General features: G+C 36.2%; 1 protein-coding gene and 2 pseudogenes across 4 annotated transcripts in view; 2 read left to right on the top strand and 1 right to left on the bottom strand.

Annotated features, from left to right (window-relative positions):
* The window catches only part of ANGPT1 (angiopoietin 1), a 232150-nt gene that overhangs the window by 95657 nt on the left and 110228 nt on the right, over window positions 1-26265 (bottom strand). For 3 of the 4 annotated variants that reach the window (XM_015593045.2, XM_006916614.3, XM_025050145.1), the window contains exon 2: window positions 5483-5638. In XM_015593045.2, coding sequence (XP_015448531.1) covers window positions 5483-5638 — 156 coding nt within the window. Of the gene's footprint in view, window positions 1-5482; window positions 5664-26265 lie in introns of all 4 variants that reach the window. The other variant, XM_025050144.1, reaches the window with a different exon arrangement.
* LOC112483632 lies at window positions 22176-22294 on the top strand (annotated as a pseudogene).
* Window positions 22484-22602, top strand: LOC112483629 (annotated as a pseudogene).

Here is a 26265-nt window from a genome sequence, read left to right as displayed (position 1 = left end):
CATCCCTTTCTAGATGCATGTCTACTTCCTTGTCATTGTTCAAGTCTTACTCAGGGAGGCCCTACTTGGCTACACTCTATAAAGTAGTTCCCCCCATCATACTATATCAGATCATCCTGTTTTATTTTCTTTATGGAATCATTACTATTGGAAACCATCCTGTAGGTTCGCTAATTTGCTCTTTCTGCCCCATGAGGATGTCAGCTGTGCAGAGGCAGGAGTACTCTGTCTATAGCCCTCCAAACCCCCAGGGCCCAGCACTGGGCCTGGCACAGTGGGGCACTCAGACTTATTTGTTGGATGATATGCTAGACAATGAACAGTGAGTTGTTTTTCAAATTGGGTAATGGTCAGAAGAGGGTAACAGGCCATGTGAATATCGAGATGAACTTCAATAATAACAGCCCAAATCTAAAGCAAGATCTGAACGTGGCAGAAGGAGGGAGACAGATCTCAGAAGTCCGGTCTAAGTGTCAGGTCATCTCAGGTCAGTTTTTAGCACAAATCCCAATCTCTTCTCTTCTTTCCCCATCACCTCAACCTAATGGCTGCTTTATTTCAACTCTCTCCACTGATGTATTAAAATAGGCCCAAAGTTCAAAAGCAGGCAATTGAGAGAATTGTACAGGAAACTATGATAAATTGACCATTTTCTTGCCATGTGTCTATGGAACTTGCTGCTTAGCAATAATCTAAGTGTTCCATTAAAATGACAAAAGACATTTCCTTCTTTAGCCTAAACACATTCCAAAAGCACATCTCTGCAGGAAAGAAAAAGATTAAAGAAAGAAAGAAAAGAACAGCGAAGAGTATGTAAAACAAGCCCCCCCCCCAAAAAAAATTTCAAGCTTAAATTTTCCAGAATATACTACAAAGTAAGGAAGACACAAGATTTGAAATTGAGAATTTATAGATTACAAACTTTAGCTTTATTCTTTAAAAAATAAACAAAAATTTAAAAATAAAAACTTCTAGTATCTCAAAGAAAGTGAGCTAGAGAATTTCAGCTAGCTTCCCTTTAATACTTTTAAAAGTGCCTCCGATCTTCCTTAAAAGGAAAATCTCCCATAACAGAAAATTTCTTTCACCAGCATATTAACTTTGAAATCAGCCTTGTTGGTAGGTTTATGTTTCTTTTTACTTTGTGTTTTTCGAATAAAAAATATAACAGAAAATATGATGACTTGATACTTAGACTTTTTTAGAATAAAATCTGATATGTGTACAAGGAATGTGTTAGAAGGTCACCATTTTATAAAATCAATGAAATGATTTATTTGGTCAATGATATGGCAATGTGATAAAGTACCACCCCATAGGTTATTTGTTAATTTCCAAGGAGAAAATAGACGATTGAGATAAAGAGCTATGGAGGCTTCTACTCTAATCAAGTTAAAATAGCATTGCTGAGAGTGTTGCAAGATGGCATTTGTGCCTGCTGATGAAATATAATAGAAATTGGCCAGCAATTCTGCAGAGCACTCCGCCACAATGTTCAACTCAATCTAATTGAACTTTTAGACTTACTTTCCAGCTTAAAGAAACCATGAGAGATGAAGAATAAGTTAAAAACTATCATAAAAAATATTCAGACAAAGTCAGAATATGGGACAATTTAAATAACAATTGACCCGGTTTCTTAAAAATCTCAAGGAACAAAAAGGAAGATTGCGTCCAAATAAAAGGAACTATCAAATCTTGAAAAATAAAATGCCTATAAAATTTTTGATAGAACTGAGGGAATTTGAATATGAAGATTAGATAATCTTAGAGAATTATTGTTAATTTTAGCCATGAAAATATAATATATAATTAAAGCTATATAATTATTCCATGTAATATTTTATTTTTTATTTATATGATATGATATAAATATTCAAATATATGATAAACATATATAACATAATGATAACCCCATTGGGTTATGGAATTTAGTAGAATATTACTTATATTACAGATGCAGAAATTGTGGATAAAAGAAACTTGCCCAGCAGAGTAGACACGCAGTAAGGTCAGAATGGAACCTAGGTAATCTATGTTGGGAGTCTGAGTCCCTTCGCACAGGATCATGTAGCTATACACAAGTAGCTTCCCTCTGGCTGAGAAAGGCACCTCCCTTCAGTCAATAACAGCTGATCTCAAAATGGTTTCTCTCAAATTACCATGAGATCTTCTGCAGTTGATGGCATCTGACTTCTTCCCTCTCCACACCCCAATACTAAACTAGCACTTACCAGGCAGAAAGGTGGACAAATTGCTCACACTCCTCAGAGGACAGAGAAAATACATTTATCCAATGTTCTTAGTCAGTCAGAACGCCTTTGCAGGAGACTGCTTCTGTTCAAAGTCCTACACTGACCCACTATCTATCTGTGAGTATGTATTACCAGCAACACACAACTCTTAGGACATTGCCTTTGGGCTTAGGAGCATTGCACCGAAAACTACAGAAATGAAGAGACTAATATTTGTTAATTTAATTATTAGACAAGTATTTATTGAGAGTCTACTGTGTACCAAGTACTGTTCTAAACCTAAGAATAGAAAAGTGAACAAGACAGACAAAATTCATGCTCTCTAGGAGTTTGTATCCTAATGCATGGGTTGGCCAGCTTTTTCTGTAAAGGGCCAAAGAGTAAATATGTTAGTCTTGGAGGCCCAGAAGGAATCTGGTACAACTATTCAACTCTGCAGTTATATCGAGAAAGCAGCCATATACAACATATAAATGAATGAGTGTAGCTGTGTTTAATAAAACTTTATTTACAAAAAGAGGTGGCATTTCAAATGTGGCCTGTGGGTCATAGTTCACTGAGCCCTCTCCTTATGAGTTATCAAACATTTTTTCCAGACCCTGTGAGAAAATTAATTACCAGGGTATTTTCCTTGGATGACCATCGGTAGATTTAGTTTACTGCCATTTCAGTTAGGCCAAGATTAAATGTTTAGTCAACTAATCTCTCATCAAATTAAAGAGATCCAGTGGCTCAATTTTGAAAGTTGCCATTTCAAATCTATTTCTGCCTAGAGATTTAAACTCATCAGTTAAACTGTCCTGAACTGCCTTAAATTTGTAATTGGGCAATTGAAATCCAAACAGCAGGTGGTCATGACTTCTGAGGAGCAAATAACAAAATGAGATTAGACATGCAGAAAATGGAAATTCCTGTGAAGGAAAATGGGGAAGAAGCCAGAGTTGGCTAGGAGTGCCTTTTGACCGGGATTTAGGTCTAACCACAGCAGAGAAGAAAGAAAAGGAAGACTGAGTGGAAATCTTAATCTGTAGTGCAGTTGCGAGAAAGTTTGGCAAGGCTGATGGAGAGTCCTTAGACAAAGTCATGTGTCAGTGGAGCCCTGCAGCTCCCAGCGGTAGATCTGACTAAGCATTACTGCCACAATGTGTCATTGGCTGGAAGTGATCACTGGAAATTGTGGTCTCTGTACCAATATTGTGATGGATTTCAGAGCACAGCAGCTGGGGCCATTGGTCAATTACACTCCCCACAGAAAGAAATGGTTTAGAAACATTTGCCACATTAACTCAATTAAGCTCACTGAGGATAAGGCCTGCTTTACTTACTGCTGTATTCTATATAGTACCTATTAAAATATCTTTCATCAAGGAGGTACTCAAAATACATCAGTAAATTTGATTAAATTTCATTTCTAACACCATGGTTCCCACATAAATCATTGGAAATTGGAAGGAACTTCCCTATAGTTACATAGCCAGCAAGGACAACCCTGGATCCTAGGATTACACGATATGATGTGCGGTCATGTGGTAAAATACCGTCAGCAGCAATGGAGGGGCAGCAGCATCTTTATATAATTATATTAAGTCTCATAGATTTTAGTTGTAATAAGTAGTTTCCCTTCCCCACCACCCATGGTTATCTGATAATTGTGTGCTATCATTAAAATTACAAAAAATAAGTTCCAAAGCCTATGTGATTTATCGATCCAGTATAATCCATACTTAAGTTCTCATTAAATTAGTTAATAAGTTAATTATTAGTATTACTAATCAAGGGAGACGAAAGAAAAAAAAATGAGTATGCCTCAGCTGGAACCAAAGATTTGATTCACTAGCTATATCAATGTGAGAAAATCGCTCACACTTTCTGACCTGCCTGCTCTAAATGATTTCATAAAAATCACCTGCACATGGGAAAGTGGTTTGAATAATACAAAATGCTCTATCTGTATAAATTATTATTTCTCTTTAAATATCAACATATGATCTGTAATTCCATTAACACAAAAGAAACAAAATAGAAATAAAGTTGCATCTTATTTTAAAATTTATATTGTTAAAATAACTAAAGGAGAAGGCCATTAGACTGAGGAGGCTCTAATGCTTTGGTAGCATGCGTAAGCAAACCAAAACCTAAGCCCGAGTCTCGGCACTTGAATCCAAGAAAATGAAACCTAAGAACAACCAACAACCAATTACAAACAGCCAACGAGGCTCTCCCGAACAAGGCAACTGCTTAAGCTCTAGCCAATCAAATAACTTCTGTGCTTTGCTTCTGCATCTTCTCTATTAAAACCTTTCCCTTAGCTCCTGACCACTTTGAGTTAGGCATTGCCCAATTCCAAATGATGTTTGCTCAAATAAACTCTTGAAAATTTCATTGTGTTTCATTTATCTTTTAACAGTATTATTTCAACTTTGATTCCAGAAATGAACTACACTGGGTTTCAGAATGGTAATTGAAATAACTATTTTGATGATTCAAAGCATACCGAGAGATCATCTTCTAGTCATCAAAAATGATATTTTCACTAAACTGTAATGGTAGGTTAGTGACAATGATGATTAAAGGTCATTTTACTGATTTGTACACAAATACATATGTTTGTATGTAAGTATGTCATTGTCAATGGTAGGGTAATATATATGTGTTATATATAGGATAATATATATATATATATATTCATGCACATATACATATATGTATGGAGAAAGAGTATTAATTGACTCCTCATTATAAAATCATGCTGAATAAAAAAAAAAAAACCCACACATTCCTGAGTAGTTCATTTGGGGTATTCCCTCCTATACACTGAATGAGCAAAACCACTGCAGGTGCCATTATGGCTAGAATACTATCAGAGACAAACAGGACAAGTCAAAAATGTACATCAAAGGCACTAATTTGACCAAAATGGTTATTTTGTTTGACACATATCATCTCACAGTTGGTAGCTGCAGTGTTTATTTTAATTTAAATGCTGATTAAGTCCTTTGCCAGTCCTGTTTTTGCAAACACGTACAAAGCTAAATATACCAACCCTCATTTAATCAAAAGAAACATGCATAGCATGTCAGGCAGTCATTGTTTTCATTACCAATAAACAAAAATGTATATGTTTCCCCATCTCAGTGCTGAAATGTGCTCTGTGTTTATGAAGTAAGCTAAAGGAGAAAAAATGTCCTCCCAGTTAAGAGTTTCTTGACTCTGGCCTAGGGGCGTACCTGGGTCTCAACATCCGTCAGCTTTCTGGTCTGCTCTGCAGTCTGAGAGAGGAGGCTGGTTCCTATCTCGAGCATGGTGGCCGTGTGGTTCTGAACTGCATTCTGCTGTATCTGGGCCATCTCCGACTTCATATTTTCCACAATGTAATTCTCAATCTGCAAGAGATAAAGAACAAACATACTACGTTATAAGCAAAGCCTCTCGGTTGGAGTATGTAATATTTACAATGACAAAACGAGACACAGCTGGCAAATCAGCCATCTGGCAGGGATCCTCTGCAGCTCTGGGAATTAGGGAAATGGGAGCAGAGCATGCAGGAATCCAGTTGCTAACAAACTGTTAATATACTGATATATATATGGAATCATCACAAGCATAATAAAAGTTTGTTCTTGGATCGCACTTTCTCGTTTTCGACATCATCTCATTTAACCCTCATAGCAAAGATGTGAGAGTTAGGCACAGATGGCTTCACTGTTCTTTTTATTGTATAGCTGAGGATATAGAATCAGAGAAGGTCAATGATGAGCCCAAGGTCACCCAACAAAAATGCAGCAGCGTTAGTGTCATAATTTAAATCTAAATCTTGGCTCTCTGGTCTTCCCAGTACACCATATTGAACAATCATCTCAGAGAAATTCAGCCTCCTGCTTCCACCTCTGTAATGAAAAATAAAGACCATGCTGAGTTAGGGGAATGTGACGAGGAGTGAGAGGAAGGCAGATGCCCAAAATACAAGCCTTTAAGGGAACATTAAAGTACAGGCAACAGCATACAAAATGGGCTGCAGAGGCTCAAAGCTAGCTAAAACCATTCTCATTGCAAGCTCAAAAAAAAAAAAAAAGGAACTGAAAGTTTGCCAGTAACGTGACATTTGCCCATTTTGCCTTGGGTAGCATTTGGTCCTATTTATAGTGCCATCTTAGAAAATACTATGGTTATAAAATAAATGGTATACAAAGGGGGCCAAGAAGAACTCCTAAGTGACTTCCTATGAGAGAGTCTGTTAGGCATCTGGGAGAATAAAGTTAAGCATATGCACTGCTTGAAAAATACAGAAGAAGCCTGCACCACCCTGTCAGTGCATTTAATTCTCCCCCGCCACTGTGTGGTGACTACATTTTATTACCTAATTACACATGTGAGGAAACTGCGTCCCAGAGAAGTCAGGTCCAAGGCCACACACCACAAAGACAGCCAGACTTGGATCTGAGTGCCGAAGACCTAACTTTCATACCAACACTCTTAACCACTTAATAGCTCTGCCAAGTCATGCTTCACAAGCTGCGTTCTAAATCATTAAGGGATTCGTGATTTTTACTGATTTAGTGAACCATAATACATCCATTATTTTATAATCCATAGTAACATTATTGTCATGTAACAAATGTAGTCGAAAACTAAACTCCCCTTTGTGAAACTCTGGCAGTTTACTTTCTAGCACCATCTCTTGTTTATTTCTATTTATCAAACATGAATCTGACTCAAGCTAGAGAAAATGAAAGGTTAGAACCAAACTCAGGTTGTTATTAATAAATTCTGACTTTGTTCTAGGTCAATATAAGGCAACTCTCCTGTATCTTTTATTCCCAAATTGGAAGTAGGGGAAACAATTCAATCTACAAAAAATTATTATAAAACGAATACAAAGTAGATTAGAATAAATATCTGGACATTATCTTAACAAAATATTAAGGTCTCTAAACCAAGTCTTGGCTTTATTCCAGTTGAACTAACACATTTAAACAACAATGGAAGAGTAAAGGCGGGTAGGTCAGAGTATCAAACATTATTCTTTTGGATTCTGCATCTATATGTTTTCTCTTTTCCTAATAACATCCCTTAACTTTTGTTGTGGAAATTATCTTTTTCGCCTTAAGAACAAATGCTTCAAGTGAAGTTGTCTCACCTTAGATTCAGGAGTGGCTATATGTTTGAGCCTGAAAACCAAACTGTTCTGCCTTTATTTAGAGTGAATAGTTCAATAATAGAAAGATATTGTAAGCAAGGGCATTGAGTCTCGGTTCTGGAATTTTGTTGGACTATTTCACAAAAGAACTTTTTTTTCCTCTGTGGTTATTAGGCTGGTAACATATAAGCCTCACATTGCATCACAAAACCAGGTCCAGCCTAAGATTGAGGGCAACTCGATAAATAGGTAGATAGATGATAGATGATAGATGATAGATAGATAGATAGATAGATAGATAGATAGATAGATAGATAGATAGATAGATAGAGAGGGAGATAGATATAGATACATAGATAGATACATAGATAGATGATAGAGAGGGAGATAGATGATATACAGACAGACACACACACACACACACACACACACACACACACACACACGCAGGCAGGCAGGCAAGCAGGTGATATAGATGAAGAATATCCTTAGAAGACCTCAATCCAGTCATGGTCTTAGCCAGAACCACCCTTGGATATTCAGTTGTAAAGTGTGTGATTTAATAATCTCCCCTTGAGCAGCTAACTTTTTATTTCTTCCATCACTTTGATTTAGGTTTCTAACACTTAGAATCAAAAGAGCCTTGATAGTTATTTTGATGCATGTTTAGCAAAGGAAATCTCAGACAGGCAAATATTGGCAGTATGCTCTTTGCTTGTCCAGGGAATTTGGGGCTGTATATAATAAATGTGCATATTTTCAAAAATGGCAGGTAAGTCTCTATCATGGAGATGATAACTGTCATTTACATCTGACATTTATCAATTGTCTACTATGTGGCAGGCACTGAGTAAAGCACTTTTTTTTATATATAACAACATTTAAACCTCTCAACTTTATGAGGTAGGTATTATTATAGCACTTTATAGGTAAAGCTGTTGAGGTTTAGAAAATTCACATCTTGCTGAAGAAGAAATAAGAACTTAAACCTCAGTGCCATCTCATGTCTTTAACCTCTAACTTATTCAGCTTAACACCACTTAATTACTCTACACATTTTATTATGCAGCTCCTACATCTTATGTGTTCATCCAAAAACTACATGGGGCGGTATTTTTAAAACACAGATGGAGATACAACACACCAGAACTCTGAATCAGAATTTTCAAGGGTACATCACTAGGAAACTACATATTTTAATAAGCTTCCCATTGTAATTCTGATTCAGGCAAAGACCAGGGCTTCTCAAGTTGTGGAACACAGAATAATTGCTTGTATAAAAAATGTTTGTGAGCAGTTTGCCATAAGATGAAGAACTTGTGCTGGAATGCAAATTAGTGTCATTAAGCATATTATTTAGTTTGCTTATACAAAATTTGGAGCAAGACTCTCTCAATGAAGAAAGTGATGCTCTAACGGTTTAATTTATAGTCCGGTGCTAACTTCTTACCTTGTTAGCAAAATAGCAATTTCTTTGAGTACCACTAATTTAGACAATTTATTCTGATATGTCAGATTCCCTGCTTACCAATGAATTTCAAATAACAACTTGGTTGCTTGGTAGATTTCTCTCCTGAGAAAGAATTCACTAATTAGCGAGCTCCAATACCACCTGCTTAATAATTATACATCAATTTCTTATGCAGTTGGTTAGTAGGAGTCAGTTCCTAGAACTTAACTTGCTCTGTGTGTAATAATAATCATGTGCCCTAGTCTCCATAGAAGAGGACATCTCTGGCATAGGGTGACTACATCAAAATTCAGCTGCTTTGTGATCCTACCTATGTTAGATCCTATCTATTTATCTATCTATTCTGTATTATTGTTTTTTTCCTGTAAAAGTTATCATCAGCAAAGCAAAATAACTGCTTTATGCCAGCATTCATCACAAAGAGCCTTCCAATTCTGCTGACCGTGTTGTAGAAATAAAGTAGGTCTATAAGCTATACTAAAATTCTTATTTGAGCTGCCATGATGAGTAAAATGAATATAACTCTAGTTAATTGTTTTTTAATCAAATGGGGCTGCATTGTTTAGGAGTAACTGCCTTTTAATGCAAAAGGTAATGGCACACTTAACTAGCAAAAACCAGATGTAGTTGATTTAAAGGCTGAGGAGGGAGGCAGAAGTCAAATATACAACGTGTGATTAATAAGGAGGACTACTTTCATCTTATCTCTAAACATTCCTCTGTAGATGTATAACTATGAAATCCATCTTGATGTGCCATATTAGCTGGGTTCAGGGAAGTTTTGCAACAAATTTGATTGTCTTCATATATTCACCATTGGTTTAAAAAATGTTTACAGAATATGATGGCTACCTCAAGGTTCAATATTTTATAAACATCTAAGATGTGAATTTTAAGCTTAGAAGTTGCTGAGCACAAGAGCTGAGAGATTATAAAGTAGGATATTCTCAATCTAAATCATACAATTATTTGCTTATTACTGCCACTCTCAGTGTCTGACTCCAGAGTTTTATAAGTACTGGCCAAAATACTATCAAGTAGATGCAAGGTGTGATTTGAACTGAGATAATGAACAATAAACGATGATTTTTAAACCAAGAAATAATGTCACATTTCTAAAGTGATTTAGTGTTTACTAAGAGCTTTCATTGACTGGATTCTTACACCAACCCTACAAAGGAGAGTGTTGACTCCATTTTATGGTTTAAAAAAATGGATGCTCAGAGACCTTAGGTGACTTGATAGAGATGAAAAAAAGAACTCAAATCTATCTTCTGATGTTCCACTAGCCTCAGAGTTGTGGGAACAGAGTTATTTGACTGATTAATTAATTGATTAATTCCATTTTTAGCTAGCTCAATGAGAATTCATATTCTTATTCTTTTGAGAAAAGCATGCATCATTAGAGAGTGATTACTTCACTCCACCATGTTGGAGGCTAAGTTAACTTGAAGTGAAATGAGAGTCTCTAGGGCCAAGTATGGGGAAAGTTTACTTTGCTGGCACTTTTAATACAATGGGTCATTAAAAATCCTCTCATCAGTTCCTACCTTTTTTTCTTAGGATGTAGTTTATAACGTTGTTTACTCCTGCCCATTCTATTTCTAGAAACCATTATAAAACATAACAAAGGGAATAACAACAACACACTAAGCCTCTACTAAGGCTAGGTACACACCAATTTTTACAAATATGTACCTCATTGGCTCCCTATAACAATTTAGGCACTGTATTAATTTTTCTCATTTCACTGGTAAGGAAATAGGCTTAGGGAAATTAAATCATGTATGATCACACAATGAGTCAGTGGAAGAGCTGCTATATTGCTTTGAAAATACATCTGCTTTGTATGCAGAAGGACATGGGTTCGCACCCCAGGCGGAGCCACGGATCATGCCCCGGGTGTGCTAGGCCCCGGGTGAGCCAGGCCCCAGATGCAGCCACGAGCGTGTGGGAGGAGATGCCCTGCCTTCAGGGATCCAGTTCTTAAGAGGAAACAGCAACATCCATGGGTCAGGGGTGGAAGTAGGGTGGGGATTAAAGGGGGGGGGCAAAAATAAGTAGCTAAATGACCCCACAGGAAGTAAGTACTTCATTCTAAAGGATAGTCACCCATCAAGCACAACCACACTACTAGCCAAGTTCTGGTAACACAAAATTCATGCAGGGAATGCATAGAATGAAGCTACAGAACGGATGAGGTGAAATTTGCCTAAAGATATATAATTTCTGTTTTTTATTTATCAGTTTCATACCGATTGATGGCTACAATATCCTGGGAAATGTTATAGGGGATGAGCAAGCAAATAGACAGTCAACTGTATTACAAATAACATTATCAGGTAGAAAAATTATTTTTAAAAAGTCAAGATTATCAGCCATTTGTAGTTCACTCATATATTGCTTGCCCATGTCTTTTCCTGAATGACTGATAGAGAATTAATATTATCATTTTCTATTACAAGAGAGTTTGGGGAGAGATCTCTCACTGGGCCCTCAAAATGTTTGCTGCTTCATGTTCACAAGAACTAAAATCTGCGTGAGATTATGACGTCCTGCATGTGAAATGCATTCTCTATCATTTCACTTCAAGAGATCACTTCAAGGGATCTCCTAAATGAGAGCATATCTTAAAGCACAAAGAATAGAATTTCTCCATATAATTCTTAAGAAAATAACATTTTAAGCCCTATAAAAATTGACAAAGGCATTGTTCACTTAAAATATGTTGTAGATTAAGAGGACTCTCATTGAATGTTGGTGCATATGGCATTACTCAGCTATGGCAAAATGGCCATGAAATAAAGTAAAAGGGTAAATATGGGAAAGCAATAAAAAGGTAAAAAAATGCAAAAAATGCCTTAAATGTTGATAGTTTTATCTAATATCTTTGTTTCATAAATCAGTGGCAATATTGAAAAACTAAGTTTATGGTTTTATTAAAAAAAAAAATGACTAAGGCCAAATATATTATTTACAGGAATTTCTACTATTAGCTCCCCCAGGATACTGCTTCTTTTACCCAATGGGGAAGTATAATTGTCTCTTCAGACAACAGGTCTATTTAGCTGTCATTTGAAATAGTTCCCATACTGATGCATGTGACATGAATCCCATTTCTCATTTTGGTATCTGAAGAAGCACTTACTACTTATAGAAGAAAGAAAACCATTAGAATAAGAGCTGGAAGAGACATAAATATTATAGGCTCCAAGGATCTCGTTTTATAACCATGGTGGCTGAGGTTCCGAGAGGTTATAGAAAGCAAGGTGAAAAAACTAATTAATGTCAGATGCTGGGCTATGGTCACTCACTGTGTGGGAAACTCAGACTTACATCAGAAGGCTGGGCCAACAACAACGGCTGCAATTAGTATTGTTGGCCCACCCACATTTCTTTTCCTATTCCTTGCTTCTTGCTACTTGCTTTACTTCTGATGGCTCCTAATTTGTAACCCCCTTTCACAATACCAATTCATCACCATCAGTTTTTGGGGTACTGACTTTACTTCCTGGACTCTATCTTTGTTCCCCAGCCTTGAAGCCCACCAGCTGCGCCTCAGTCATTGAGCATCAGCATCCCCTGATTTTATTCTTCTTATGCATCATCCCCACAAAGCGTCAACAGACCACATCAGACTCTAAAATTCATTCAGGCTTATTAACCTTGCATCAATTCAATTTAGTCCTAGCAAATATGTGATAAATGCATCCTAAGCCTGGTATCAAATATCACAAGTACAAAGAGCTGTCTTGTGGAAAACGGACAACATATAAATGGGTCATTTCAATAGAGTCGCTGAATACTCTGATGGACTTAACCTCTGACTCCATTTCTCCATGTCAGTAGCCTTATCTGTATACGATATGGAAAAGCTCTCGGCTACTGACATTAATAACGTGAGGGGATGTTTATTACATCACCTCCAATGGAGCAGTAGCAGCGACACCACCACTGAGGCACACGGAGAGGCTAAACTATCAAGAGAATCCCATATGAACAGATTCTTCTGCCATCCTTTTTCTTGGTTACTATCCTTTTAAGACCACATTTTTGTGGCTTCTGAATGTTGCCAGTCACATATAGTGTCCCAGATTTGGGCCAGGACCCAAGAAAGTCATTCTCTCTTCATATAAACAAAAGAGATGTTTCCTGTGCCAAAACACATGTTCCTAGCCCGGCATCTCTCTTTTATATCTAGCTTCTCACACCCAGAAAAAGTCAGTCATGAAATTTAAAAAATATTTCTAAGTGTCTGCTTAATTTTTCCTTTTGCGTTTTTAAAGGCAGATGATATATAAAAAGCACACTCTGCCAGGAGTCAAATTATCTGGATTCTAATCTAGGCACTGTTGTTGATTTATCCATGAACCTGGGCAAGTCACTTAAGCAATTTCGGTTTCAGATTTTCATGTATGAAATGAAGGTCTGGATTAGGTTATTTATGTCTCTCTTGAAACTCTCAAATTACTTTTCTTTTATAATTAATTTTAAAATTAAAAATTTTATAAAGTACAGGAGTCTGAAAGATTTCAATTTTAATTTATTATAGAAAATTAAAATATGGATGTATATATCTATGTCTATAAAATATATAATACATGTCCTTAATGACAGAAAACAATGATATAGGAACACAGTAGTAAAGCTGTGGATCAGCTCTTTAGAGCAGACACATCTGTTTTAAGATAAAGAGCTAGAATTTCAGATTCCCTTAATCCCCAGGCACCATTCTGTCCAAAATACATTTCTTGTCTTTCACCAACACAACCTGGCTTTCTTCTTATGTTTCGCGTATCAATGACTGGCACCACCACCACCTACCCATTCATCCAGGCCACAGGAGTCATCTTGACTATTCCTTGGCTTAATTTTCTACATTAATCAGCACCAGAGTAGGTTGCTTCTGGGTGCCTAGATCCATGTCTGTTCCCGCTTCCCTTTCTCCTTACCACATCTCTTTATCCTCACTGGCACTGACTTAGGTCAGACTCTCGTCATTTTTCTTCTGGATTTGTTAATAGCCCCATAACTGGTCTCCTGACTCCAGACTTGCTTCCTCCAATTCATCATCCATGGCATAACCAAAGGGATCTACTTAAAACACAAATTTGGCCTCATCATGCCACTACTGATACTCTTTCAGGGGCTTCCACTACCTGCAGATAGTCACAACTCCTTAATCAGCATAGAAGAATCTTTATGATATGGACTCAGATTTCCTCTTCCTATGTGTACCCTATGCTTCAGATGCACCAAATTATTTGCATTTTTCCAAACATACATTATTTTCTTTTGCTTTCATGACTTTGCACAAGACTTTGCTCTGATTGAAATATTCCCTTTATACCTCATTCGCCCTTTTCCTGGGCTAGGTCCCATTTTTTAATACACAGTTCAAGTTTTTCCTCCTCGACAAAAATTTCATGACTCTTCTCTCCAAAATACCTTTCCTTTGCATTTCCAAAGCATCCTGTGCCTCTTCTTTTCATCATAGTATTTCGCATCACTCCAGTACACCATTAGCTCCTTGGAAGCAAGCACTTTTTTGTTCAGCTTGGTATCACTTAGTGCCTAGCACATGTAGGTCCTCAATAATATTTAGATAAATAAATTAATGCATAAATGAATGAACCTGTGCATGAAAATACTAACAGCCTCCAATTGTGAGCTCGGCCTACTTATATCTGCTCCTGAAAGTACAAAATGTCCTATTACTGATTATTAATGCTGCCATTTTGAATGTCCATGGAACCAAGGTAAATAGTGCAAAAGTAAATAGCTCTGAAGACAAATATCTGCACTTACTGGACCGTGTAACCCCATCTTGTCTTACTGTTTCTTCCCTACTTTTCTTTCTTTTCCCACTAGTCCTGTTATGGCTAACTATTTAAATTAAGTAAAATCCAGTAAACACATTGAAAAATAACGATGTTTTAATCACTGTGCTATACAATTACAGCAAAAGAATGACTAAAACTTGATTCTGATGATCAAGACTGCTTATAATGCAAGTGTGTTACAAGTGCTGGAATGAAGGTAGAAATATCTTGCCTGCCTGCCTGCCCATCTGCCTGATGAGGCAGTAATGAAGGAAAGAATGAATCCTCTAAATGGGTGAATGAAGGAAGTCTTCCCAGAAGAACACCCAAATGAATATGGAAGGGAGGGTATCGATTTCTTAAGTCTGCCTTAACACACACACACACACACACATACACACACACCTTTAATAACACATATAAGTGGACATGTGTGTATGTGTGTATATATATACACACACATACACACATACATATAAGTGTGCATTTATTTACTTGCACATATATACTCTCACACACATATATTCCCATACCTCCAACCTGGGTGTCAAGTTCTCCATTGACACCTTGTAGTTTTGTCCATATCATTGTAGTTTACTTCATTAAAGTTCTATTTAAAATAACCAATGCATCATTTTCCTTTGGATGAGGTGTCTTTTAGGTCAAATTTAATTACTATAGATAAGGCCTGTTAAACAGTCATGGACAGCTCCAGTAGTCTGCCTAACAACTGAGAAATCTTTTTATTTATTTATTTATTTTTTTTGCCAAATCCTGAATTTATACTTCAATGTAACAGAAAAAAAAAGAGAGAACCACAAAGCAACTTTGTACACATTTGTGTTTTTATATCAATAAAGGTAGTAGTTTTTAAATAAAGAAGATACTATTTCAAATAGAAAACTGGAAACATATCTTTCTTTAATTTAATGTTTTTTGATTTCTTGTTTACTTGGAATAAAATTAACCCCATGAATGCTTCATATAAATACATTCTGGTTTACTTAAGAAAAAGAAAGCTTTGACATTTGAACTAGAGACCACCCCAGCAAACAGTAGGTTGTGGGGGAATGATGCAAAAGAGACTCTCCACAGGATAATAGTTTTAAGAAACAACTTCTGCCAACTACATTTTTTTCTCATATGATAAATGACAATGATTCAAATGAGTAGCTTATGATGTTCATCTTTTAAATAAAACCTACTGCGTTAAATAAAACATTGCAGAACAAATCATGTAATTTAAATACTCAGTAGATGATATAAGGTACTCGTTAATAGAAATTCAAAAGCCTTAATAATTAAGGGATTTATAGTCTTTTCAGGAATATCATTACTAGATAGAAAATTGCCATAATTTTATTCTGGTATTTCATATGAAATTGCCAGGTGTTAGCACTTAAAATCTCACCTCATTCCAGTAAAACCCCTCTGTGCAACATTCTGACTTTTTAGGCTATTACTTTTCCAAAAATGCTGCTTCATTTCTTAAAATAAAGTTGCTCTATTCATCTTCCTTCTTTTCTGTAGTATCTCTTAAGTTTATGGTTGCTTTTTAAAAAAAACTTTCATTTGCTTAAACGGGAAAAAATTAGTAGTAAAAATGTGTGTGTGTTTTCTGTACAATATGGGATTCCTCAATGGAACGTACAGTAAGTTTGTACAGGCATAAAACTGCCAACGTCATTGTATAATAAACATTCCAAAACATTGCATGTGAGGTCTAACTAATTTTTCCTGAATAATATTTGTTGAGTAGTTCTTATTTAAATTACTCTTGCTCCAAGTACTGGGATTATTATTAGGATGGAAATGGTCATTCAAAACATAAGAAAGGGACAATGATTGCTGACGTCTTGTAAATGAAATAAGATCCCTATTTTTCCTCACTTTGATCAAAGGATTACAGACACTGGGCATTGTTTCTTCTTTCACAAAGACCATTTTGGTGCCCTGGTGATGCTTGTTATATCTCAAGTGCAATTGGAAGAGAGTCCAAATTAACATTACAATGAATTAGTCTCTTAGAATTAACCACACACCACAAGAGAGTAAGAAACTAAGCATGAATAACTGCTAAAATACCTGCTCCCATTACCACATATGTTGCCAGAGGAATTTTGTAAAAGTCCATTTTAAAGATTCACTAATCTAGTTTTAGGAGCTGTAGATCATCTCATAGTCTTCCTTCTGATTTCATCTGTGTCCCCAACAAGCAATGACCCCACAAATCCTCTTATTTTTAACTAACTGAAAGAAGACTGGTCTAATTTATTGGAAAGTCTGAATATCAGAATCTTAGAAATATTTTTTAAATCATAAAATATCGATAATAGATGCCATGATGTCTATCTCTGGCTGTTGGGAATACAGGTGAATTTTATTTTATTTTTTTCTGGAAATGTTTGCCATTAAGATCTAGCAGATGTCATTTTTGACATATTTGCTTTGAATGTGTTTCTTTTTTATTAAGAAATAAAATGCTGCATATAAAAACCAAAGCACCCCTTCCACATATACACTGGAATTAACAATTTTCCTGAAGTTGGTATGGACTTATGCCACATGGGTATATACCCCAAATAATAAACTACACCATTTAGTATATTTTCAACATTTACAAAAACATTACCTTATTGTATGCCTCCTTCAATTCTTTCATTTTTTAATCAATATTATGGTTTTGAGACTTAGATGTATTAGCAATGTAGTTTATCACAAATCGAGGCCTGACTTACTCTAAAGCAAGGAGTACAAACTCTAATTAGACCCATTACCCTGAGTTCTAGCTCTGTCACAAAAAGGAACAAATTATTCCTCAGTCTTTCATAAAATCCCTAGGAATTCTTCTCTAAAGAGCAGAAGAAAAGCTGTGTGATGAATCTTCTCCCATTTATTGACTGTATTTCAAAGATCCACACAAATAATTTTTATCTTTGGCAAATAGTTATCTCCCACAGAGAGCAATTAGGGGGTCTAGAAAGGGAAATAAGGAAACAGTTAAGGTAGGTAAAAATAAATCCTATAGTCAGTTTTTCTCCAAAATTACTACATTAAAAATTTTAAATAACCATGACCACAATTATAAAGACAGCCTTTTTGACTTTCTAGGCAGCCTTCCACTGAGTAGACTGTGAAGTCTAGATTTTAAAGTACAAAGTGACTAAAAAGTACCAGCTTCATATGATGTTTTTTTTTTTAAAAAAAATTTCTGCTTAACATTAGTAGTATATGGAATGATATATTTAATACTTTCCCAATTAATAACAGTGTAATCTGATACATTTGTATGCACTGGAAAAAGAAAAAAACACTGAATTGTGAACAATGCCTATCTCTGGCTGTTGGGAATACAGGTGAATTTTATTTTATTTTTTTTCTGGAAATGTTTGCCAATTTTCTACTTTCTTTAAAGAAAATGAGAATTTAATTTTATATTCAGAAAAAAAAAAAAACAAATAATGAGAGAAAGACAGAAATATGCTTAGAATGCACTTAGAAACATAAACATCTGGCATTTTAGTGGTGGCCTAGTCAGGGCAAACCTGGGAAACACCACCGCCATCCACAGATGCTCCCCACTGGTTCTGCTGGTTTTTCTCATCCTGTGTTGTCCCGTTTTGTGGAAAGCCTATAACAATAACCGATGTTTATTGAACACTTCCTATGTGTCAGCCAATGAGCTAAGATTTCTGTCTTCTTCCTTATGACTCCTCACAGTAGCCTTTTGGAAGAATAGATGTTGTTACCATCTCATATTGAGATGGTAGAAGTTCTGAGAAATTAAGTAACGTAATCAGGGGCCCAAACGTTGGAGCCGTTATTCAGACTTAAGCCTGTCTGATGCCCAAGTCCATTCTATTTCCACCTCAGTCAGTGTCAGCTCCTTGGTTAGTGGAAGAATCACAAACAGGCCATTTCTTGCCCAAATCTGTCCAGCTAAAGTGTTTTGTTTGTCCGGTGTGTTATTCTTTAGCGTCATCTTTAATCAGGACATATAGTCTCCAATTAGCCACTGCTCCTGCCTTTCTCAGACATAAGACTCTTGGTTCTTTGAGCTGTTCAGGCAAGCTGCCCTGGTAAAACACATTTGAGTTGCCACAAGTTGGGGCGTGGGAAATAAAGCCACCTGAAATTTGACTATTACTTTCCAATGTTAAAAAAAAAAAAAAAAACACCTCTTTATTCACTCGTTCCCCCTTTTTAAATACAATGAAAAATCCTCTTTAACACTGTCATGCTTCGGAATATTGAAAGAATGACTGGGTCAATATGTAGTGGCCCTTTTGAGGCCTTCCTAAACCGAGCATAAAGTAATTATTTTATATGACAAGGTGACTTATTCTTTCCTCAGCTCCTGATGATATGCTACTTATGGCCTCATTAATTATCCTTGCTAAAATGTATTAGTATTTTCTTTCATTTAGAAATACCATCTTCATATGGCATATGGGTTAGTATCATGCTTGTTCTCCTATTCATTACAACATCACACCTCCAAATAAACACACATTTCAAGTAAATACTTATTCTAATGTTCACATACACACACTGAAACTTTTTTCTCATAGAGTGTACTCTTAATTCTATGATTTTCATAAAAGCTTACCAACAAAATTTCATCAATAATCTTCAAATAATCTTCCTTTCTTTTGAAATGCTTTCTAAGTTACTAAATTAAAACATGCCGAACTATATCTAAATTGAAATTGCTGAACTGAAATAATTTTTGCTCATAAATGTTTAATTGTTGAAAGTAAAGTTGTACTCACAGCCAAATATACTTACAGAAATTTTGCAGATTCGTGTATTCACATAGAATATTTAATTAGAATACATATATATGATAAAGTAGTAGACTATAACTGTTTCCCCTTGGAAATGACATGACTTACCAAGTATGTGTAAAATTACATAATAGTAGATTAGATATCGACAAAGACATACAGGCATGCACAGAGATGTGGGTGTGCAATTATGTATGTTTATATAATACATACATTTATATACTTTTTTATATGAGATAAACATAGTTCAATAAACATCTACTGGGTCACTTTTATGTTTTCTATGGTAAAATGCCTCGTGCCATGGAGATATAAAGATGCAAAAGATAACAGTTCTTTCTTAGTCTCTGTCTAGTTAAGAAAGACAAATATATAAACAGACGTCATTATAATGTGGTAACTGTTAAAATAGAAATAGTCTGTACAAGATTATGAAATATATACCTCAAGCATATGAAATCTATGACAATTTTATTTCATATACTCATAGAGAGGAAATCAAGAATTTGGTAGATCTTTTCTGTTAACTCAACGTGACTGAGCACAAACATAATTTGAGCACATGCTTATTCAGCTTCTTTTCTGTTTTGATGTGCATTCCCACCCAGGACTATTGCTCTCAGAATTCAGTTTCATCACGACCTTTTTTAATATTAAAATTATATTGGCAACATTATTTCCAAAAAGCCACGAAGCCCAAACATTACATATCCTTGAATGTCACTGAGGCCTTGACTTCTTAAAACCAAGGATTCTCATGCATGAGATGCATTATATTAAAAAGTCAAGTGATTTTGCTAAAAAACACCACTATATCAGGAAATCACATTTATTTTCTCACAACATTTTCATCTGTAAAAATAGAGAGTCAGAGAAAATAGGCAATTCTCCCAAAGACACACAGTTAAATAGAGCTCACAGCAGAGCCGGAATTCTCACCCTCCCTGTCTAAATCCACACTCTGTGACTGTGCTAATACACATCACGCCTGTCAGCCCAGGTGTAAGGATCTCTCATATCAAAAGTTAAGATTTCTTATGGTCTACTTGATTTCTTCCAAAGTGGGAGAAAAGTCTTGGTGAACTTGCACAGGCAAGTGGAATCCTGAGGCATCGTGGGCTATCTTTAGTGACCTGTTGTGGAGAGCTCCCAGAATGTGTCATCAGGGGACCTGAGTGATTTGTTTTTTCACTTATCAGCCATGTGGACTTCACAGTCTTTTACTTCTCTGAGATAAATATTTCTCATCAGTAAAATTATCCTGCTAATTGTACCTATTATAGGTATTTCATAAGTTTTTTGTAATCATCAAATGAAATGTGTGTGAAAACACTTGCTCAGGTATAAGACACTATGCAAATGACAGATACCCATACTTTGGTCTGAAACCAAGTTTAGAGAAACAGTTTGAAAATCTATTAGGAATAATGTAAATTATCTGCTTGTAAATATATACACACACACACACATATACACACATACACACACACACACATATATATGCATATATACATACATACATATATACACAAATATATATATAATGAGAAGTCAATTAACAGATAAAATTAGCCATCCTATTATTTCTTTTACCAAATTCAAATTTATAGCCACATGCAAAGTAGCATATGAAAAGAAGCAGTGTATGAGGCAGAAGTAGCAGCTTTAGATGCTGACAGCTTTAGATTGGCAACTAATTAGCTGCGTGAGTTTGAGAAAGCTGCTTTCCTTCTCTGTGTTCAAGCTTCTACAACTAGAAAATGGGAATAATAATGTACCTACATCATAGTATTGTTTGAGGATTAAAAAAGAAAAAAATCACAAGATACCTACACTGAAAAATAAAATAACAAGCTTCTAATGGAAAGGAACGGGTTTGAACTTCCTCATCAGTTGTGGACATAAGATATGGTGTGGGAGAGTAAAAAATACATTAATAAGGGATTTGTTCTTAGAAGCCTAGCTTCCTAACACTTATTAGCATTGCAACTGTGAAGAAGTCACTTAACTATTTTGTGCCTCAGTTTCCTCATCTGTAAAGGAAATGTAATACTATTTACGTCAAAGCAGTTTTGTAAAATTAACACGAAAATATTTTGTAAACCATAGCTATAAAAAGATAAGGGATTTATTACAGCATGTCCATCCCTGGTACTACTGTCTGCCTAATGCCAAAGAGTTCTGTGGATATTCATTCTTAAAGAATTGTAAGAATCTTTCCTGTTGACGTTAACTCAGACACCTACGTACTATAGGGTGGTCAGAATGTCTGGGAACAAATAATATTTTATTGTATTTTAATGTAATGCCAGAAGCCATTTATTCTATTTATTCACTAATTCTTCTAGACTTTATGGCCACAGGGTATAGAAAAACCTCTTGTACAATGCATGCTAGTTTCAAACTTTTAGAGGGAACTTTCTCCTTGACCAATTTTAACACAGAAATACCTCTAATTATGATTTTGATGATGATTAAACTCTGAATTGAATAAAGTGAGAGACTGCAGTGAATAAAGTTCCCAGATGTCTTTCATAAAAATACTGTGTGGCGGGGGAGGGGACTGCAAGATTGGGTAAAGATATAACAGCAGAAAAAAAGTCTTTTTTTAAAAAATATTTTAAATATTATAGTTAATAGAACTAGCTGAATATTTCACTTAAAAATGATAAAGTATAAAATTACATTATACAAATATTTATCATCTACGGCCATGGCACCCTGAACATGCCCTATCCTGTCTGATTTTGGAAGCTAAGCAAGGTTGGGCCTGGTTAGTACTTGGATGGGAGACCACCTAGGAATATCAGGTGCTGTAGGCATTAAAAAAATAAATAACTAAATAAATAATAAAAATAAATACAAATATTTATCATTTTACTTAAGATAACAGGAACCTGAAAATTAGCGATATTGTAAGTGTTTAAGTTTTGTTTTGTTTTCTGATAAAATGACTGATAAATTGAAGATGTCAAACTATTGACAATAATTATCAATAAAAATGTAAGACAGTCTACGGCCATGCCACTCTGAACAAGCCGGATCCCACCTAATCTCGGAAGCTAAGCAGGGTTGGGCCTGGTTAGTACTTGGATGAGAGACCACCTAGGAAGACCAAGTGCTGTAGGCATAAAAAATAAAAAATAAGGGATTGTAAGCTGACAATGTCCTTGCAATCTGTGAGGTCAACCAAGGGTTGCCTTGCCTAAAAAAAAAGAAAAAAGTAAGACAAAGCAAATACAACATTAAAACCATGAAAACAAGCATTTACTTATATGGTTAACTATTGGATGTTAGGCAAACTTGGGAATGAAAGGCCTCAAGTGGTCCTTTCTTCCACGACAAGCAGTGCCTCTTTTAAGATAGATTGATGCTTGGCATTTCATAAAGCTCAGGGGCCTAGCACTTCTCTACTTAACCACACAACTAAACAAGTCCTTGTGGATGCTTGCTCTGTAACAGATTCCAAACGAGTAAGTCCATTGAGATTTCTGAGCTTCCTATGATGCTTACCATTAATGCATTTGCAACCTCCTAACTATTGGGCAGGAAGCAATGAGCCTCATCCGTGCCTGGTGCGTGTCTAATGGTATAACACGGGAAGGTCATGGCACTATGTGTACTGGGATTTCATCTTGAAATGGGATTCTAAACAAGAAGGAGCTCTCCAACAAAGGCCTTAAAATACTCCAACTTCCAAAACATTTAGAGAGACACAATCACTAAGGTTTGTTTCGTCTTAGGAAAAAACATTTATAACAAAGTTAGGGAAGAGTAGTGGCTTTCTCTTTTTTTTTGACTGTGACCCATAGTAAGAAGAATAGTTTTAATCAGGGCAAGGAACAAACGTCACATGCGCACACATACACACTCACGCACACCAGCTTGCATGTGCACACAAATATGAAACAAAAGTTTTATGAAATGATATTAACTTCAATGACATGGTAAATAAAGCCCAGGTTTCTGCTGCTCTGAGATGATAACATTTTATTTCATTTGTAGAAGAATATTTGACTCAACCAAATTTTTAGTTATATAACCTACTAATCATCGTTATGTTCAGTTTAAGAACACTGGATTGGAAACTAAATTGGGTTCCCAGACCCAACTCCACTGTGGAGGGTGGAGAGTTCCCCTCCGCCAACAAACAATTCTCAGACACCAACAGGGTGTCCAGGAATTCAACTCACTCTGACACTATCTACCTGGAGATAGATCAGATTCTACAGGTTAAGGGTTCAGTCCTATGAGACTGCTCCCCCTAAACACACATACTTCATATGCCAACCACAAGCTCAGACTTTGGACTTCTGACCAGCTGGCTACAGATTGGAGATTCCAATGATGTCCCCCAACTCAGAATACCAATTGCAAGTCCAGGTTGTTACCTGCACTTCTGACCAACTAGCTATAAATCACAGTGTCAATGTAAGAAATATCCAGACCTGCAAAGAATTCGTATGAGTTTATTTGAGCCAAACCGATGACAATTGCCAAGAAGCAAAAGCTCGATGGACTGAAAAATGCTCCAGAGAATGGCAGTTTTGCAGCTTATTTTACACATTAGAATGAAAGAAGATGTAAAGAGGATTACATGAAATTCATTGGTGGTAGATTAAAGGAGCAGGAGAAAGCAAAGCAGGGAAGTCGCTGAGATTGGATAAAAAGTTAGAGAGACACATGCTTTTTTCACGTTGGTGGTTACAGGATAGTTACTAATTAACATTTACAGCATATGAAGGTGGTATGCGGGCAACAAGATAACAAGGAGAGGTTCACGCTCAGGTTATGCCAGAGGAGTATGTTAAAGAATACTATGACATTTCAAAGGTATGTTATCTTAGATGCAAAAAGATAATAGATAGGCTCACCTAAGGTAAAGATTGACCTTTGACAAGGAAGCTACAGGCCTAGACAGGACTACTCTCCGTTTCCACTTTTAAGTTAGAAATTTTTATGTTCAGATCGTCCTCTGTGATTTCTTTTGGTTTGAGTTTGTAAGGCCTGCCACGCTGTCTTCCCCTGAGCTTGTCAGGTTTAGTATGTGGTCCCTTTTTTGTCCACCAGGATCCCACAGCCCCCTTCTTGGGTTCAATTAATTAGCTAGAAGTGTTCAAAGAACTCAGAGAAACATATTACTAACTAGTCACTGGTTTATCGTAAATGAATATAACTCAGAAACAGCCAGATGGAAGAGATGCATAGGGCAAAGTATGTGGCACAGTGTGTATAGCTCCCACGCCCTCTCAGAGTGCACCTCTCTCCCCAGATCTCCATGTTCACCCACCTGGAAGTTCTCTGAATCCCATCCTCTTGGGTTTTTATGCAGGTTTCATTACATAGTCATGATTAAGTCATTGGCCATTGGAGATGGATCCACTCTCCAGGCCCTCCCCTGGAGGGGAAGGTGGTGGCACAAAATGTTCTGACAACCAGCCTCCAACCCAGGTGCTTCTAAGTCACCTCATCCGCATAATAAAAGACATCTTTATCACTCTTAATGCTTGGGAAATTCCAAGAGTTCAAGGCACTATGAGCCAGGAATTGTGGATGAAGACCAAATACACCTGAGAAATATATTTTGGCCATCTGAATGACCAAATATATATTTCCTACAGGTCACAATATCACAGAAGCTGATATTCATAACTACCATTTATTATGTTCTCACTGTGTATGAGGCAATGTGCTGAATAATTTGCTCACATTATAGCATTTTGTGTTCAAAACAACCATTAGAGATGAATGCTATTATATCTATTTCATAGAAGAGGCACCTGAGTTTAGAACTTGGCTTTGGCTGTGCAGTCAGGAGAAGGAAGAACAAGGACTGGAAGTCAATCTTTTCCCTTATTCAGAAATGTCCTCATCATACCACCAAAAAGCCAAAAGGTGATATTTCAGGGCAGACTAGACAAAATTTTGACTAGATTAGGACAAAAAGTATTTCTGTACAATAAAAAAAAAAAAACTGGCAGAACCTATTATATGTTTATTTTTATGATCATCGTGTGTACATACTATAAACTCAATATAGTTCTTAAAACGTGGATTCACTTTTTTTCAACGAAGCTTGTTGTCATTATTTTAAGTGACCAGTTGCAGAGCTTATCTGTGTGTTGTTCTATAGAGACACTTCAATAAGATGGATTCTAGCTGGTTATTGATTTTAAAGACAACTTTAGTATGGTAACCAGCCTCTAAGATGGTTCAACAAATCCCCTCCTTCTGGTATTCACACTCTCATGTAGTCCCCTCCTGCATACTACTAGAGTTGTCTGTGTGACCAATAGAATATGGCAGAACAGATGATATGTCGCTTTAGATAAAAGACATCCATCTTGGTCTCTATCACTCACTCTGGGGGAAGCCATCTTATAAGCGGCCCCAGGAAGAAATCAGTGTGATGGGGAATTGAAGCCTCTGGCCATCGCCAGGTGAAAGAGCTTCGGATAGCTGTTCAGTCCCAGTCAGGTCTACAGACACTGCAGCCCCAGACAGCTTGACTTCATCCTCCGAGGAAAGGATCTGGAACCAGAACCATCCAGCCGAGCTGTCCCTTGATCCCCGATTCTCAGAAACTATGTGAAGTGATAAATATTTGCTATTTGAAGCTAATAAATTTTGGCAGAGTTAGTTAGGCAACAATAGATAATTAGTACAAATGATTACAGCTTGTACTTTGCAGGACGCTATCTCAACAGAGTTTAGGCTGCATGTGTTATATGGCACCTTTAATAGCAGTTCAATGATAACAGAATATTTAGGTTGGAGAAACTGAGAAAAAAAA

The sequence above is a fragment of the Pteropus alecto genome, unplaced genomic scaffold (genome assembly GCF_000325575.1).
Source record: "Pteropus alecto unplaced genomic scaffold, ASM32557v1 scaffold164, whole genome shotgun sequence".
NCBI lineage: Eukaryota > Metazoa > Chordata > Mammalia > Chiroptera > Pteropodidae > Pteropus > Pteropus alecto.
The sequence above is the reverse complement of the archived record's forward strand: the minus strand, read 5'-3'. Positions and strand labels throughout refer to the sequence as shown.